The sequence below is a fragment of the Myotis yumanensis genome, unplaced genomic scaffold (assembly GCF_028538775.1).
Source record: "Myotis yumanensis isolate MYYU_CA2020_CCGP unplaced genomic scaffold, mMyoYum1.0.hap1 SCAF_5, whole genome shotgun sequence".
NCBI lineage: Eukaryota > Metazoa > Chordata > Mammalia > Chiroptera > Vespertilionidae > Myotis > Myotis yumanensis.
The window spans coordinates 56562749-56582371 of record NW_027223756.1 but is presented as its reverse complement, the minus strand read 5'-3'; the positions used below and the strand labels follow the sequence as shown (position 1 = coordinate 56582371).

Below are 19623 nucleotides of genomic sequence, written 5' to 3'. Positions count from 1 at the left end.
TGTTAAAGAAAATTTAATAACAGGAAGATGTTTATAAACAATGTTTACTAAAAATGTAGAACTAAAAACTATGTATACAATATGATCCTAATTATAAAGTAGGCATTAATCTATCTACCTACCTACCTACCTACCTACCTACTAGTATCTACCTATCTATCTACATGGGGAAAAATCAGAAATAATTAAACCAAATGTTAGTAATCATATCTCAATATGGCTGAATTATTTCTATTTTTTCTTTTATAATATCAACTTGCCATATGCTATAGTAACAGTTTAGCATGGTGATATCCTTTGTTTCTAAGACATTTATTTAATATGTGGTTTCTTTCAAGAGTAACTTAGAGCACTCTCGATAGCACTTTTGACTCTCCAAAAGACATGTATATCTTTCATTTTAAAATCTTTCTGTGACCAATTTCAGAGTCTGTCTTTAAAATATAATTCTAAAGTGCTTTACCAGGAAATTACCAGTGTTTTCCCTCCCCTTCCCTATTCCCAACTCCCCATTTCATCAAACTAATTAATATATTTAAACTGCTTAGGCTTTCCATCCTAATTTTAAGATTCCTGAGATAGAATCTAAACTGGAGGGGACCTTTGACATCACCAAGTCCAAGGCTTTATCAATAGACTTGGGCTTGAAAATGAAGTCATCTCTAGAGAATACTGCAGTATGAAGTAACATTACATTTTTACACAGTTCTTTATGTTGACACTTATTAGTCTTCTTTGGTCCTTATTCTTCCATCTAGAAATGGCAGCCCTTCTTATAGGAGAAGACTGCTGTCAGATTCATCCATAATCTTTCTCCAGACTGAATGCCATCAATGTGTTTTCCAGGGTTGTCATCCTGTTTGCTATTCTGGACAATTGCTCTTGAAGTGTTTTGTCCTATAGTCAACATGGTGCTACTGAAGTGCTGTAAAGCCAGACTATCACCTGTTCTTACTCAGAATCTTATCAGTGCAACAGAACTAGCCTTGATGATGATATTAGTAATATGATAAATAAACCATTTATTGAACACTAATTAGTGTGTGCCAGGACACTGTGTTAAATACTTGCCATATATAATCTCATTTAATCTTAAAAGTCTAGTTTATGTAGCTTCTAATTTTTATCCATATCAGAGATGAGAAACAAGTGAAGAGAGATTAAGTAATTCACCAATGGTCAGTGAGCTGATAAGTAGTGGAGCTAGGATTTGAACTCAGATCTCATTCTGGGTCCTGGTTGCACTTTTGTTAAAATTTGTTAGTAATTTTGGGAGGAGTTGGACTGTTGAACCCATAAAGCCACCACTTTACCCTCTATTTTCATGCCCTCCCCAAAGTTGTCCCAACTTAATCTCTATTCCCATGGTATATTTATTATGATTCATATCACATTGTATTAAAATTGTTTTTGACTCCTATTCAAGCCATTTGATTTTATATATTGCCTAATAATATTTATCAGGTATAAGGCACCCCAATGCCTAATAGTTTGTCAATAAATAATTAGCAAATCCATTTTTATTTACCCCTAGCCAGTCCCTGACCACATGGATACATATTTTGCATAGCAAGGGTCAGTGCATATACTACTTTGCATTCCTGCTTCTTGTAACATCCACGGGCAGATTTTTGTGTAGGCATACATTTTTAACTCTTTTCTGTAAATACCAACAAGTGCAATTGATAGATTGAAAGATATGAGTATGCTTAATTTTGTAAGAAACTGCCAAACTGCCTTCTAGAGTACCTATGCTATTCTGTATTCTCACGAACAATGAATGGGAGTTCCTGTTGCCAGCATTTGATAATGTCAGTGTTTTTGGCTTTTGGCCATTCTAATTGGTATGCAGTGGCATCTCGTTTTCATTTGAAATTCCCTAATGCATATGATGTTCAATATCTTTTTATATGCTTACTTGCCACCTGTATGTCTTCTTTGGTGAGATGTCTGTTCAGATCTTTTGCCTGATTTTTCATTAGGTTGTTTGTTTTCTCATTGTTGAATGTTAAGAGTCCTGCATCTATTATGGATAACAGGCCTCTATCGTATTGTCTCTGGCAAGCATTTTCTCCCAGTTAGTGGCTTATATTCTTACTAAAGGCCTGGTGCATAAAATTTGTGCACGGGTAGGGTCCCTAGGCTTGGCCAGCGATCAGGGCCGGTCGGGCCTTCCTTCCCTGGCTGCTGGCTCTTGGCCGGGACCTTCCTTCCCTTGTTCCGCACTGCCCCCTGATGGTCAGCACACATCATAGCAAGTGATCGAACTCCTGGTCTCCCAGTCCAACTCCCGAGGGGACACTTTGCTTATTAGCCTTTTATATCTATAGATTCTCTTGACATTGTCTTTCATAGAGCAGACGTTTTTAATTTTAATGTCTAGATTATAAATTATTTCTTTCATAGATTGTACCTTTGGTGTTACATCTAAAAAGTCATCACCATACCCAAGGTATTCTAGGTTTTTTCTATGTCACCTTATAGGAGTTGTATGGTTTTGTGTTTTATATTTAGGTGTATGATCCATTTTGAGTTCATTTTTGAGTGTGTATATCCAGTTTTTCCAGCACCATTTGTTGAATAGACAGTCTTTGCCCCATTGTATTGCCTTTGCTGTTTGTTCTTTTGTCAAAGATTATTTGACTATATTCTTGTAGGTTTATTTCTGGGCTCTTAATTTTGTCGTCCCCCCCCCCCCCCCCCTTTATATTCACAACATTTTCCCCCTGGGATGACCTACGGAAGTCATTATGGAATAGCTTTTTTCCTATTGAATCATAACCCTGTGTTATAAGTTGGGCAGGTAATATTAGGTAGAATTGTGGTAGTTATAGTAAGCTTTCGTGTTTTGCCTCCCCCTCCACCAAATTTAGATTGTTGACAGACCTGGTTTTCTAAGATTCTCCTGTGTCTTATAGGACCTTGTACTTTGCATACAGGAACTGCTTAAAATTAAATTGAACTTTCAGAAGACAAAGTCTTTAAGTCTTTTTATAAAAATGGTCCTGTTTAACCTGTTCTGCTTAGTGTGAACGTTTGCAGGTTTTTGAATCTAAGTATAAGACTTTGAATTTGCCCCTATTAGATTTTCTATCATTATTTGACAGGTTGCCTCCATCCTCATCCATTTTGGTTCCTGCCTTAGATAGGTCCTCCTCACTAAGATGAGTTTCCAGCATTTTCACTGTCCTTCCCAGTTTTGTAGTTCTTAATGCATATGTATCTACATCCAAATAATTAAATCAGTGATATCTTAACTGAGAAGATGAAAGCTAGGTTGAGATCTAAAGGATAAGGAAGATTCGACAGTGTTAGGAAGCTGTAAAGAAGTGAAAATAAAGAGTGGTAACTTTTTTGAATAATGGCAGATTTTTTTGAAATAGTAAGAGCCTCCCTACGTATTTGAATATATTCCAAATATCTATATGTATTTATATTGGGCAAATTTATTTAAATTTTGTTTATATCTATCTGTTTCTTAGTGGTTTGCTGATGGCTGATGGCTAAATGGGACTTTGGAGGGTTGTTTTCAGAGTTTCCACACCATAGACAACTTACCTTGACATCCAGTGTCAAGGATTAATCTTAAAGCCAAGTATAGGAATTTCACAAAATCTTCTTGTTATTTCTAAAGTTTTAACTTAGAAATATTATTAACTCCAGATTACAGAAAATGAATGATAGAACTGGGAGTGTAATTTAGATCTTGCTCATATACAACTCCCCCCATCATCTTCTACAACTCCAATATGTAAATAATAATTATATTTCACCAGCTTTAATTTAGATGGTAATATCATTTTTTGAACCTTTCACCAGTTATTATAATCTTAAGACTCTTCCTAGCAAGATTCTTTTCTGTTTGTGAGTATACTTTTTACTTGACTCTTTTCCTAGAGTCTCAATCACATCTTTGGCCTCTCTTCTTGGAGTCACAATTTTTATGTATTTTGCTTTGGTTGCTGTAGTGAATATCTATTATTTGTAAATCATGATAAAGGGAAAAAACCAGTTGGATGAATTACAGAAGAAGGACACAGAGAAAAGAAAATATGCTTAGAGAATTTAGGTGTGCTTTAAATACCTAATTTGTAGTCATGACACTGTTATTTTTGTTTCTTCTTGGAAAATTTCCTTAAATTCAATATTGTTTAGTCTTGAGAACTGCCATTTCTTTTCCATTTAGTATAGGGATTGAATTTTTTAAAATTTAATTTATCGGGGTGGCATTGGTTAATAAAATTATATAGGTTTCAGGTATACAATTCTACAAAACATAATCTGTATATTGAATTGTGTGTTTACCACCCCAAGTCAAGTCTCCTTCCATCACCATTTAGCCCCCCTATACCTTCTTCTATGGCCCCACAACTTTCCTTTCCTCTGGCAATCACCATACTGCTGTCTGTGTCCATGAGTCTTTCTTTTTTTCTTTGCTTAATCCCTTTACCCTTCTCACCCAGCCACTTTTTTAATGGGAAAACTTTAAAAACATTTTAGAGTTCTCTCAGTGGATACTCTAAATATGGATAATAGTTCAAAAGAAGGCACAGAGAAATAAAGTCACAGAAGATACAACATATTTAGGTTTTTGTAGAAGTCATACATGAGCTTGTTTAGCATATACAATAAATCAGGAAGTATTTTTTACTATGAAATATCATATATACTAGTAAGACTCACTTAAGAATTAATCTATTTCTTCATTGAACACTAGAGGGCCATATAGTACTTTATTGCTGATGATAGGAGCTGCTTTTAATGTATTTAAATATATTTAGTAGGTACTTGTCTCTCTTCTACTTTGTGTTCTAGTACACTATTTTTTTCTCAGAATTTGAAATTAATATTGGGAGTAGTTATGTGCATTGTCATGTAACATGTGAGATACCTAGGGATTTTTAAAAACTAACAATTAGCATATCTTCATTTTGCTGTTTTAAAGAAACAATGCAACAAAAGTGAAAAAAGTGAGCTTTAGAATAAATGTACACATGCGCACAAACTTACTGTGCTTTGGGAATATAAGTATGCTTTTTGAAACTTTCTCAAGTGTCTGCACATAAACACATTAAAAACCAAAGTCTTTTCATTGTTAGTTGCTCTGGGCTTCCTCAGCTTACATGTGAGAAAAGAATGATCCCTTTAAATTCTTGTCTAAATTTTCTCTTGTGTTAATTAGATAGAAGGCAGTATTGCAGGGTGTGACCACCTGGTCATCCTTAACTAAAGAATATTTGAACAGACGATTCTTCATCCTTAATTTCTTTCGGTTGCTTGGGGTGAAGAAATGAGAAACATAACTGACATCGTGAAGAAAGTCACGGTTACCCAGTAGTAAGATGGCTCAGGCTCTTACAAACTGTAGGGTAATAGGCCTTTCCTAAAAGGTGTTAGTGTTCAGTTAGAAAAAGGAAAATATTGTGCAAGCTTAAAAAAAACTTGTTTTTGAGCTACATTTGACCTATGGATTACTATTGATTTTGATAGCTTCTAAAGATGAAGTTTAACATCTTAAGTAGCATCTTAGTTAAATTTTTATTCTCCCTTAGATATACTTCAGAGAGCACTTTGCATTATTAATTTCTATATTATGTTTCAGGGGGGAAAATAAGGACATTTCTCTTCAGCTAGTGTTTACACTTCCCTTTTTGTGAAGGAATATTAGGATGAATTCAGGGGAAACATTATTTACACCTGGAGGAGAGCAGAAAGGATCTTGTAACAGAGAGAAAGCAATAATACATCTGAACACTTAAGAGAACCTTTTTTTTCTTCCTTAAATTTGTTAATTTTAATATCTTATTTCTTATTACTAATCACTCAATAAACTAGTATAGAAAAGAAGAGTAAAACTAAGATAGAATCTTTATTCTATATCATTTAGATGTCAGTAATCTTATATTTTATTTTTACTGTATTTTTATGCTTCTTTACTCCAGAAAGAAATAGAGCAGAGATTACTAATTGGTGTCTTATATGGTATTTTTAAAAAACACATTTGAATTTGTTGCCAACATTTAAAAATTTGGCCCCAGCCAGTGTATCTCACTGGTTAGAGCATCAGACTTCGAACCAAAGGGTCTCTGGTTCAATTCCTTGTCAAGGGCATGTACCTAGGTTATGGGTTTGCTCTCCGCCCCCAGTCGGGGCATATGCAGAAGGCAACCAATAGGTGTGTCTATCTCATCTCTCTCTTTCTCTCTCTCTCTGAAAAAGCATTGGCGGGGGGATCCTCAGGTGAGGATTAACAAAAAATAAAATAATAAAATTAAAATTTGGAGGGTTCACATAAAAATGTTGATTTTTCACTTTCTTTTGAAAATGTGGAATATCTGGGCGTACTGTGCTCATATGCTTCCATGACAACAATCAATTGCATCTTTTAAATGGACTTTCCAGGTATTAAACTTTACTTGTCATTTCTCTTTCATTTTACTTACCTGCTCCTCTAGTTATTTGAATTAGCTTGGAATAAAGACAAAAGCATGATTGTAGGAAATCCAAAAGTTGATTTTTCTTTTATTTATCACATACCAAACTAGTTTGGATATAAATCCAAGTCAATGTAATATGTAACTGTTTGTCAGGTTATTATTAAAATAGCCAGAGAGTTGCTAAACACCTCATTTCCAATGGGTATTATTAAAGTGAGAATTTGTCAGCAAGACTTTTGCCATGCTCCAAATGCCCACTAACTTAAATTTTCATTTTGAATCATCCTTTTCCTTCTTGTTAAAAGTTAAAATTAACACTAGTAGGATGACGATTTAACATATTATAGCAGTAAACCAGTGTTCTTGGAGCTCCTTATTTTGTAAGATATTTCAGTTATCTATAGCTACCTAATCAATCACCCCAAAGCTTTGTAGATTATAACGAACAATTACTTTATTATTTCTCATTGTTCATGTGGGTTATGAATTCAGAAGGGATCACTTAGACACTGCTGATTCAGGGATGCAATCAGCTGGGGGCTGCCCAGGAACCTTTATTTCTTCACATAGTCCAAGGACTTCTCTACATCTGGTCTTTTTACTGAGGCTAATTTGGGCTTCTTCATAGCATGGGGACCTTAGGGCAATCATTACTTGAAAAAGGGCTACCATGTGACGGTTACCGTCAAGCAAGGTGGAAGCAGTCTCCTTATCATTATTTAGCTTAGGAAATCACATAATGGACTTTTACATTCTCTCTTGGTTGAAACAGACTCCACCTCCCAATGGGAGGAGTGTGAGAGAATATTGTAAGAAGAGCATGTGAGATAGGGGATATTGCAGTGCAATCTTTGAGAAACAATTTGCTGTAGGAGGTAATAATTTTGCTCTTATACTTGGTAATTTTGTTTTTTTTAAAATCCTTACCTGAAGATATATTTTTATTGATTTGAGAGAGAGGAAGGTGGGGAAGAAACATCAATGTGGAAGAGAAACATCAATCGGCTGCCGCCCATGTGCACCCTCACCGGGGATCAAACCCACAACCTGGGTATATTTCCTGACTGGGAATCGAATCTACAACCTTTTGGTGTACAGGATGATGCTCCAACCAACTGAGCCACCTGGCCAGAGCTGCTGTTATAACTGTTTTTTATTTTTCATTTGGACTTTACAAAAATCAGGCTTGTTAAACCAAATTGCATATATAATATGTCTTATGTAATATTTTATTTCAGTTATCTAGAACTCTGTTATCTGACAAACTTACATATCTGAAATATATAATAACAAATCTCCAACTGGATTAGAAAGTAACACATAGGCTTAACATCCTATAGAATAAAATACATGTTCTATTACAAAAGCATGAATTTAGGAATCAGACATGATAGGGTAGAAATCTCAACTCCACTGCCTTGCAGCTGTATTACCTTACGCAGTTTTAAACCTTTCTGAGCCTCAGTTTCCTTGTCTGTAAAATGTAGGATAATAATACCTCACAGTCTTGTCTTGCTTGATATTTTAAGTGAAATAAAGCATGATCTACTAGGAACTCTGTCAGTGTTTAATCCTTTCCCCACATCATTGTACCAGTCTGAAATAATACATTTGTATTTTCTTAGTCCTGTAGCTGCAAACTTTCTTTGTATCAACTATTGATCTCTGTTTCAGGCATACTCAAGAATTGTAGGGATTTTTCTTTGTTTTTAAACTTGCTTGATATCAGTTAGTGTTTTATTGGAAAGGACAAAAACTTAGGCTGTCAGTTTAGTTTAAACGTACCTATAAAATTAATGTTGATGTTTATCAGACAGTCCATTTCATTGAATATATAATTTTGACAATGTAGAAGTCCAGTTATATTAACTGTCAGCTCATCCAAGAATGAGGCCCTACATATACATGTATTTTCTATAGCTTAGTTCTACACTGAAAGTATTTTCTACTATAAAAGTAATTCATACTTAAATTTGATGTTGAAGTGAATATTTTTCAGTGAAACATTTATTAATATTTAGTGAATATTGATAAATCTCACATGTTTCCACAGCATATTACTGGAAATTATATAAATGAAGTTGTGGAACTAAGTTTATTGTACTCAAAATAACTTATTTTTATTTGTAATTGCATAAAAAATGGAACAGTGTAGGAAACAATTAACTCCTTTCTTCTTACTATTTTACTTTTTAAAATTGTCAACACTTAACTATCTTATATTTTCATAGGTTCAGCTTTGTATTTTTCCTAGAATAAATTCATATTAAGTGTTAAAATACCACTTGGGTGAACTTCCTGCTTTATAAATTAATTTTCAAAGCTACATAGGAAAACCACCTGTTGTATTTTTTGTGTTTAAAAGAATTATTGGTATTATACCCTTATTTATGATTCTCTGGCCTACAGGAAAAATAAATAATTGATAAGTAACATTTAGTTTAACTGAAGTTAATGACTTTTTTATGCTTAAATGTGTGCATAAAAGTAGCTTAGATGAGGGACCTTAAAAACCTGATATTAAAACAGTTTTTGTGACCTTACACTTAAGTTATATTTTGAGAATTGTATAAATTAAGTTGCTTTAAATCACTGATTCTGTCATCACATGAGGCTTTTGTCATCACATGACTGAAATACCTATAATTACTGTGTCATTTTTGTCATAGTTGACTTAAAGGTATAACTATAAAAACCATCAACTAAATTCTTGGTGAGCAGCTGTGTAAGACCAATTAACAGCTGGGGTACCCAGCACAGACTGTAAGAATTAAACTTAAATTATGTTATAGTCATTGAGACTTTATACTGGGCATTTCTGAAATACTTAATAAATTCAACCCAATAGTTGGACTTTTGTTTTCTCTCAAATATTTCTTTAAATGCTTAATGAAAGAATGAGGAAAAATGTCATTTTAATGTTAACAACTGAAGTTCTTAAGAAACAAATATGGAATAAAATCCAAAGTTTACTAAAAAAAACTAACAAAGATACTCTTATGTCACTGTTTAGGCAACTGTGGTAGATAGCAAAGGAAATACATACAATGGTATAGTATGGAATAAAAAATTCTTCAATTTTTTTAAAATTTCATCTTTTAAAATAATTTTTATTATTTATGCCTATAACTTTTTTCCAAATAAACTGTTTTCTAATTAAGCAACACTAATTTCCAAATAAACTGTTTTCTAATATTCACAACACAGGGATAGAGGTTTATTTTTAGAAGTTACACACAAATGAATTGAAGCAGTGAATTTTCTTTATAGTTTGTAAAACTGTACTATTAACTAAACTATAATAAAGGAAGACTCACCAAATTGACAATCTAACACATTACAATAAGACTCCATACTTGGTACTGCTAGCTCTGTAATATATTCTTAAAGCTGCAAGGGACTTCATTCACAATCATCTCCTTATTCTAGCCTCCTTATTCTAGAAGTCTGAAACCTGAGACAAGTTAAGAGACTTATCTAAGGTTACTGGTTAGTGGAGGAGCTGAAACTTAAAATTCACCCAGTGGGGGTAGTGGGGTGGATGGGGAGTGATTAACCAGGAAACTTATAGCCCATGGACACAGACAGTAGTGTGATGAAGGCCTGGGAGGGTTGGGTATGGGGTAGGAAGAGGTCAATGGGGGAGAAAAAGGGAACATCTGTAATACTTTCAACAATAAAGATAAATTTTAAAAAATTCACCCAGTATTTTTTAGAAATTACCAGGAGAATTCAGAAACAATCTAAGTGTCCAACAATAATCAGACCTTGATTATATATCACAGCAATTACAATACTTTATCAACCTGGTATTGTAGCAATTTTGTTTTTATATATATGCAATACTTTTATTTTGGAACTGTCTAATTACCAGGTCACATTTTTATAGCACTTATATAAACTGTATGTACTGCTTCATTACCCAAGCTAATTTCTTTTAAGTAGTTAGGAGTGACCTTTTTGCCTGGACAGAGACAATTATCAGGGAAATACAGTAATATGTTTTGATCCATTAAATGCTTACATGAATATAATATCTTAAATACATTATAGTTGAAAGTTGTAATCCTTCTTTGTGAACACTTTAAGCATTTAAATGTTTTTTTAGAAGTTTTTAAGGACTTGTTTTGAATGTGACTAATTTTTATAAAAGATTTCTATTTATTTGACATGCCTTTTATGAATAATAAAAATTTAATCAGAATGTCATATATTTATATTTTTCTTTCATACTGAATCTAATTGTATTTTTGTTTCTACAATTGAAGTAATGATATAGTGTTTGCAACTTGTTCCTAATGCAAGCTTGACAGTTTATCATTAAACAAAGAGCTTAATTTCTTGATTGATATTGTTTTCCACTGTGCTTAGATTACTCTCTGTCTTTGTACATGAATTGCTTAGACGTAGGAAGATACTTTAACACTGTGATATTTAAGGTGTTAGCAAGGACTGAAACAATGACTTAGAATTAGAGATATAGAGAATAGTCTGTTTCACTCTATATCTCTGAATAAAAGATTCTATATCTCTTTGTAATAACATATTGTCTCAAAAAGATATTGATTCTAGTTTATTTCATTTTAGTAGTGGTACAATTTTAGCATCTGGAATTTTTCCTTTTTCTATAAAAGTGTAAATCTTGTGTTGCTTAAATTCACAGACATAATATTGAGTGTAAATAGCATGTGCCATTCTCCCTTTCAAAAGTTTTTGATGTGAGCCTTTGAAAACTCTTGATTTAAAATCACCCATACTTGTTGGTAAACTTATATCTTCCAAGTGATTTGTTTTAGCTCATCAAAAATAGTTTTTGAAAAATGGAAAATATTTATACCACTCATAGGCCACGGCCTTTGGTCAAGAGCAGTTAAATCCTAGCATCTGTATCATAATGAATGAAAGGAAAGGTCAAAACCCAGAATAAACTGCTGTAATCTTGTTGTTGTAAGAGAATTGGAGTGTATGTGACTGTAATACATTTTAGAAATACCATTTTGGTGATATTTTGTTGCATGTAGCATTTATATATAACTAGAAGCCTGTTGCACAAAGAGATTAGTGCAATAGGCCTTCCCTTCCCCTGGCTGCCAGAACCGGTTTTCCTCCAGCACCCGGGACCCAGGCCTTCACTCCAACCGAAGCCTTCAGTCTTCGCTGCTCCAGCCGGAGCTGCCTTCAGTCTTCGCTCCACTGCTTCGTGCCTCTGTATGCAAATTAACCACCATCTTTGTTGGGTTAATTTGCATACTCCTGATTGGCTGGTGAGTGTGGCGGAGGGACGGTTAATTTACATGTTTGTCTATTATTAGGTAAGATCATCTGACCAAGGCAAATTCTTAGAAGAAGGAAAACCAGGAAGCAATACGTGGGCAAAATACCTCTTTACCATATTTTCCCCAGTGTTGAGTTCTTAGATGGATAGTTGGTGTCTAGAATCTTAAAATGCTACAATACTACAGCTTCTTTTTTAGATAAAAATTGTGACAGAATTGTGGGAGTCTTTCTAAAAGTTGCAGATGATATGTTAAAATATTCTACTGTAAAGCTATTACAGATAGATTTTAGAATCTCTGCCTGCCTTCCTAATGACTTTAAAAATGAAATCTATATATATAAAAGCCTAATATGCAAAGTGTCCCCTCAGGAGTTCAACTGGGAGACCAGGAGTTTGATTGCTTGCTACGATGTGTGCTGACCACCAGGAGGCGGCGCATAATGAAGGAAGGCTTTGGCTGGCAGCAGGAAGGCCCTGATCGGCCCTGATCGGCCCTGATCACTGCCCAGGCCTAGGGACCCTACCCGTGCATGAATTTCATGCACTGGGCCACTAATACAGTGGTTCTCAACCTTCCTAATGCTGCAACCCTTTAATACAGTTGCTCATGTTGTGGTGACCCCCAATCATAAAATTATTTTTGTTGCTACTTCATAACCGTAATTTTGCTACTGTAATGAATCGTAATGTAAATATCTGATATGCAGGATGTATTTTCATTATTACAAATTGAACATAATTAAAGCATAGTGATTAATCACAAAAACAGTATGTAATTATATATGTGTTTTCTGATGGTCTTAGGTGACCCCTGTGAAAGAGTCATTCGACGCCCAAAGGGGTTGTGACCCACAGGTTGAGAACCGCTGCTCTAATATAATCTATAAAACACTTACTAGATGTGAAGCATTATTCTAGGTGCCTCACTTACATTAACTGATTTAATCCTCATAACAATCCTGTGAGGTAGATTCTATGTACATGAAATTGAGGGACAGAGGCATCAATTTAAGGTCATAGCATCAATAAGTAGAACCAGACTTCGGACTAAGGCAATTTGGTCCCGCTGTCCATGTTCCTACCTACTTTGTTATACTTCCTTAATATTTATTGGTATCTCAAAAAGAGCTTGTCTGTTTTGAAAAATCTTAGTTTGGGAGGAGGGAGTTAATAATTAAGAGTTTCTTAAATGTTTTAAAAAACTATGGAACTATGGAACTATGACTTATTTTTTTCTTAAACACATGGAACTAGCTGCATTTTAAAGTATTAGCAATTGGGGTTCTCCTGTGTATTCTCTATGATTTCCCTCATCGACTAGGGTTTTCTTCTGTATTTGAAGATTTGGTATTTCGAATGTTTCTATGCTAATTGAGAACATTGTTTTAGAAGTACCGAATGAATGTTCCACAAAAGATGAAATGTGGTAGTATAGACATTTGGAAATTAGCACTCATTTTATGCAATCACTCATAATGTCTCTTTTTAAAAAATATATTTTTGTAGACATAATTTGATCTAGTGTTTGTTTTACTAGAGTTGCAATGCTCTATACTGTCCAGTTGAGGGCAGCTATTTACTGATTTTTTAAAATGAGGTTGAATTGGAATGTCACTGCTTTGTGTTTACCAGAACTTCGCATCCAGTGTAAAGGACAACATTTGACATAGAAATAAGCCTTAGTTTTCACTCCTATTATCATCGTAAACAATTTCTTGAAAATGAATTCTTACCTTGTAAGAATTTATGCTCTCTTACAAGCAGGAAAATGAATACTTGATTTTAGTTTTAATTTTCCCAATCCAAATTCTTCCAGTTCTGGGTTTTTCTCTCTCCTTAGAATCAGACTCCAGAGAGATTACAGAGCTTCATGATCTTTATTTTCTTTATTTTTTAAAAATATATTTTTATTGATTTTAGAGAGGAAAGGAGAGGAAGAGAGAGATAGAAACATCAATGATGAGAGAGAATCATTGATCGGCTGCCTCCTGCACACTCCCAACTGGAGATTGAGCCCAAAACCCCAGCATGTGCCCTGACTGGGAATCGAATTGTAAACTCCTGGTTCATAGGTTGATGTTCAATCACTGAACCACACTAGCCGAGCTGATCTTCCTTATCTTTAAATTATCTACATGTTACGATAAAGTTCTTTGAGGGCTTTTAAATATAAAAGTAAAAAACTTAACATTTTTAGTATGTTATTATTAACCAGTGGATTATGTGAAACTAAATTTGGAGTTGATAAGTTTGATTCATTTTTCTGTGCAGAATGCATGTGTTAAACTGGAGGAATATAGTACTTTCTTCTAATTTTTCTGCTTTTAAATAAGTTTAAATTATACCTTCTATGTGGTTCATAAAAAGAAATTTTGAGGGGTTAACTAATTTCAAAGATATCACTGAGAGAATTTTTTAAAAATAAGGAATGTCAGTCTGCATAAAAATATGTGTAATATTAACAAAGTAGATAGTAACTTGGAGAGGCGGCATTCTGTGGGAGCTACTTCAAAAATTTTTTTCTAGTAAGGAGAATAAGAATATATTTGAAGGTTTTGTTACACACAAAAAAGATTATTGTTGTGTTAAAAAATACAGTGAGTATCAGTGGAGATGCTGAGACTAGAATGAGGCAAAGTAGTAGTCTAGTGGGGCTGTAGACATGACTGGCTCAGATATCTGGGTCACCTTTTCCTACCATCCCATCCTGCAGATTTCCAGTATCCTGTTTTTAATCCTTAGATCTCTTCTGGGGTTTTTGTTTTGGGTGATTATGGTTATATCCTTGTCATTTCCTTTTTTATTAAAACAAATTTTTTATTGTGGTTAAATATACATGACATAAAATTTACCATTTTAACCAAGTTTAAGTATACAATTTAGTGGCATGAAGTACATTCACAATGTTGTGCAGCCATCACCACTATCTATCTTCAGAACTTTTTCATCTTCTTCAACTGAACCTCTGTACCCATTAAATAATAACTCCCCATTCCCGTCTTTCCCTAGCCCCTGGCAACCAACCAGCTATCTGCTTTCTGTCTCTATGGATTTAACTGCTCTAGGTACCTCATATAAGTGGAATCATGCAATATTTGTCCTTTTTTTCACTGACTTTCTTCACTTACTATTATGTCCTCAAGATTCATTCATGTGGTAGCATGTGTCAGAAGGCTGAATACCCCATTGTTGTATATACCACATTTTGCTAACCCATTCATCCATCATTGGTTACCTGGGTTGCTCCCACTGCTTCGCTATTGCGAATAATGCTGCTATGAACATGGGTGTACAGCTATCTGAGCCTCTTCTTTCAATTCTCTTGGGTATATATCCAAAAGCGGGATTGCTGGGTAATGTGGTAGTTTTTGAGGAACCACTGTACCATTTTCCACAGTGGCTACATTCCCACCAGTGATGCACAAGGGTTCTAATTTCTCTATTTCAGCGGTTCTCAACCTGTGGGTCGCGACCCTTTCACAGGGGTCACCTAAGACCATCGGAAAACACATATATAATTACATGTTGTTTTTGTGATTAATCACTATGCTTTAATTATGTTCAATTTGTAACAATGAAATTGGGGGTCACCACAACATGAGGAACTGTATTAAAGGGTCACGGCATGAAGGTTGAGAACCACTGCTCTATATCCTTGCCAGCATTTTTTATTTTCTCTCCTTCTCTCCCTCCCCGTTTATTTTTTAATAATAGCCATGCTAATGGGTATTCATCAGTGGTGTTTTAGTGTTCATTAATGAGTGGACATTGGTGGTTTATTCTGGTTTTGTTTTAAAATTTCCCTAATGATTAATGACATTGAGAATCTTTACATGTGCTTATGGGTCATTTGTATATCTTCTTTGGAGAAATTCAGTTGTTTACTTTTGTGTAGTTAAATATGTCACCTCAGCTAATGGTTTTGTATTTTTAACTACATTTTAAACTGTGGTATAAGAGAAAGGTATACTTTAAGAAAGTAGTGTCATGGTAGGATTGGGAGTCTTTCTTGTGTATGTATTGGCTTTCCAGCAGCCCACTTTATATTTAGTAAGACAGATCTCTCCCAAAGTTAGAAAGGAAATCACCCACTCTGGCATTCTTCTTTTTAATTCTCTCCATTTCACATCCTAGTAAATGCATGCTATAAAGATCCATAAAAGCTCTTGGAAGGAGAGATAAAGAGATGAGTGAATATTGAAAGAATAACATAGAATAGAAAGAGAAAACAAACCAGTTAACAGCATTGTGAACAGATAGTTTACATCTGTATCTGCTGTCTATTAAAACTACTACTGCCCTAGCCAGTTTAGCTCAATGGTTGGCCTGAAGGGTCATGGGTTCAATTCCAATCAAGGGCACATATCTTGGTTGCAGGCTCAGGCCAAATTGGGAGGCAACCAATTGATGTGTCTCTCTCCCTCCCTTCTACTCTCTCTAAGTCTAAGAAATCAATGGGAAAAATACCCTCAAGTGAGGATTACAAAACAGCAACAAAATACTGCTACCTATTAATTTTCACACTGACCTTTTTTTCTTATCATCTTTGTAACTGTTTAGTTCAAGAGTTTGCATATGAAATGTAGTGTAAAGTTTAGCACTGATATAAGTGGTTAATTTAGGGAAATACTTTAGGTAATAATGGAAAGATTAGTTTGGGGCCACGTAGAGGGGAGGTTTTATCTTAGGCATTGGGAGCCATTGAAGGTTCTTGAGGAATCGATTATGCACCACATCCCTCTCTATGTTTTAAAAAGGGTTTATATGACCAAAGTATGCTGGAGCAACTAGGCACTAAGAATTGGCAATGAACAGGTTAGTTAGTGTTCATTTTACTAGGATTACTTCTCATCACAGGTTACATCTATAAATACTTGTTTTTTAAATATCCGTAATAAGTCACAACACATGCCTCTTGTACTTTCACGTGGAATCACTGAGTTTTTCAGAATTACAGCGACTGAAATTTGCAAACAACTAAAACATCTACTGTAAAGATTAACCTGAAATGCATATTAATAGCTATAGAGATCTCGAGTCAATTCAATGTCTTACCGAGTAGTAGACAGAGAATGGTATGTATGGAAAAAGAAAAAGCATGCTTAAGACGAACACTTGAAAATACAGTGCTCATACTGAATATATGTAAGATAGAACAAATGTGTTTATCTATTTTTTGAGCATGCATAAGCACTGTCCTTGAATTTGAAGCATAATCCAAAACATTTCTAAAATATTAATGCTGATATTTGTGTAAGATAGGCTTAGATAGATATTCATGAGAAAATACAATGTTTATTTCTTTTATTTTTGTAAAGAAACTTTACTTTCACTTTCTAGGGAATGAATACCTACATTAGTAGTTGGAGAAGTTTTAAAAGGGCCTTTACACACAGCCCTGCTTCGGTTGTATTCACATTACTGACTTTGTATGGGAGGTTCACCAGCTGTTTGACTGGCAGGAGCAGGAGCTTTCACTTCAGTAGTTTATAATTCCTGGCTATTCTAGGATAGTTTGCACTTCACCAAGCCTCAGACAGGTCAGGACATTTGGTAGGAGAAGGTTGAAAGACAAAAGCAGCAGGCCTTGGGTTCTCAGCCTTTCTTTCTTTCTTTTTTTTTTTTTAATAGAAAATTATATTTTAATTTGGTGTTTAGAATTTTTAGTAATGTGCCTGTATTACATGTAGAGGGTATTCATCAACCAGGAAGAGTTTTAAAATGTCAAAACTGGGGAAAACTACTCTAAACCATGGCTTGGTTCCTGTTGATTTTAAAAGTGCAAAAGAGCCTCTACCACACCAAACTGTGATGAAGATATTTAGCATTAGCATCATTGCCCAAGGCCTCCCCTTTTGTCGAAGACGGGTAAGTCTTACACATTTGAAAAAATAGGAATATTTATTTAAAAGAAATACTTCTGCCTCCTTTGGTAAAGAAACGCTTCAATTTTCAATTGATTTTCATAACTAAAACTCTCAGTGCATTATGTAGCCAGCGAAGACTTATATGTGATAGTTTTAATAATATGATAGCCTTGAGGGCAAGGGTACCCAATCCACCTTTATCTCTCATTCGTTTATTATTTTATGATATTAGAATCCTTATTTTAAGTTGGTAAATATAAGAAGTATGTCCTGAAATATATTGGCAAATACTAAAATCCAAAATTTGTAGTGGTTATTTTGTGGGAAAAGCAAAAACCTAGTGGTATTCTCCTTATACATGGGAATTATAGCATTTAGCTCTTGTAATGTAAAGAGTATTCCAAGTTACGTATGTTTATCTGGCACTTTAAGCTGTATTATTTTTAAATTGCTATTTTTTAAATGCAAACTTAACATAATAGAGCTATTACTTTTTGCTGTTATGTAAAATAAAAATAACGTGCCATTGTGTGGCAGTTACGATAACAGTTTATATATAGACAGTCCTGAACTAACAAACCTCTTGTAGAACTTGTGCTAATGTATAATCAAGTTCTGATCTGTTGGATGTTTTTCAGGATGTTTTGCCCTCTCTCCCTGCCAAATTTTGACCCTGTTAATATGAGCAGTTTTGTTGTATTTTCTACATTGCCATTTTGAAATATTAACTAGAGTGCTGTATTTTTAGATCTAAAATATGTTTATGGTTCTGAATACATTTAAAAAAAAACCTGTCTGAGATTAAATGGCTGTTTGCATATATCAGTACTATTAGTGTTTTAATACCCTTTTTAAAAACCTTTTTTAATTAAAGGAAAAACATTCTATTAAACAAGTAGATTAACTCGTGAAAAATATTTTTTCCTTCTTAGTAAGAGGACTCTTCTATTTCCTGGGACTTAAATAACATTCGTAAAAATATGTTTTTTATTATCTTAGTTCCTTTTGATTAGTTTCTACTTGTATTCCAAACAAGTAGTAGCCATGTTGAAAACCATTTTTTTAATGTAATACAGTTTAAATGTAATATAGTTTAAACATTGAAAATGAAATACAAATATCTCCATCTCTCTTTTATTTTATTTCCTACTTTGTTTTCAGAAAATGTTTTTTTTATTTTATCTTTCCCTTTGTCGCTTTTGTAACTTCTGAATGAGGTCACTGCTCTGATTTAAGCATTTACACAGAGGCCTCTAATAGCTTTAAAGTCATTAATAAATTAGCTTGTTATTTTAATACTTCTATAAAAGAAAATACCAATACAAGTACATTTTTTAATTGAGGAAGAGAAGTGTGGGTTTTTTAATGAAAGGGTTAAGATTCTAACAATAAGGATACTTTGTTCTAAAAATTAAGAGAGAACTTCAAGACTTTCCCTCAGGGCTTCCTAAGGTCACTATTCAATTTGACTTTTCTAGGTTACTATGTTATGTTAAATTATAGCCTTGGATTTTTAATAATAGAAGGGCACTAAACTTGAAAAATAAAATTTATACTAGAAAATTTTTCAGAAGATAGCTAAAAACAAAATTAACACATTCAGTTTTAGACTACCTGCCTGCCAATAACTATTGCATAACTCATTGACTTGACTACTAGAAATATTAGAGGGATAGTGTAATTATATCCTCCCTCTCTCCTTTTTGCAACTGGTTTATTTAGGTAGCTTTAAATTGATTCACATGCTCTTTGCTATTTAATTTACTAACTTTTCCTTGGTAAAGTTAATGATAAACATTTTTAAAACGGATTTTTCTTTATTAAAGATTTAAAAGAGACTTTTGGTGTGATATATAATTAATCTTTTTGTGTCTAGCATCCCGTTTATCTTTTACATTAGTTATAGTCCTTTCAAGCAGATTGTTAAACACAAAGTACTTAAAGCAAATAGACTACTGTATTTTGTAAGCCATTATTTTCTTCCAAGTAGTGAGCTAATGGAAAGTACAGCGACCTTTATAAGACTGTCTGCAGTTTTGAC

The 19623-nt window shown here is 33.9% G+C and overlaps 1 protein-coding gene across 6 annotated transcripts in view; it reads left to right on the top strand.

Moving 5' to 3' along the window:
* Window positions 1-19623, top strand: part of FBXW7 (F-box and WD repeat domain containing 7) — a 177355-nt gene that overhangs the window by 97908 nt on the left and 59824 nt on the right. The window contains exon 1 of one of the 6 annotated variants that reach the window (XM_070415322.1): window positions 17252-17583. The exons of the other annotated variants lie outside the window; for them this stretch is intronic. Within the exon in view, the coding sequence (XP_070271423.1) occupies window positions 17437-17583 (147 nt within the window). The 5' untranslated portion in view covers window positions 17252-17436. Of the gene's footprint in view, window positions 1-17251; window positions 17584-19623 lie in introns of those variants that run through there. 6 annotated transcript variants of the gene reach the window in all.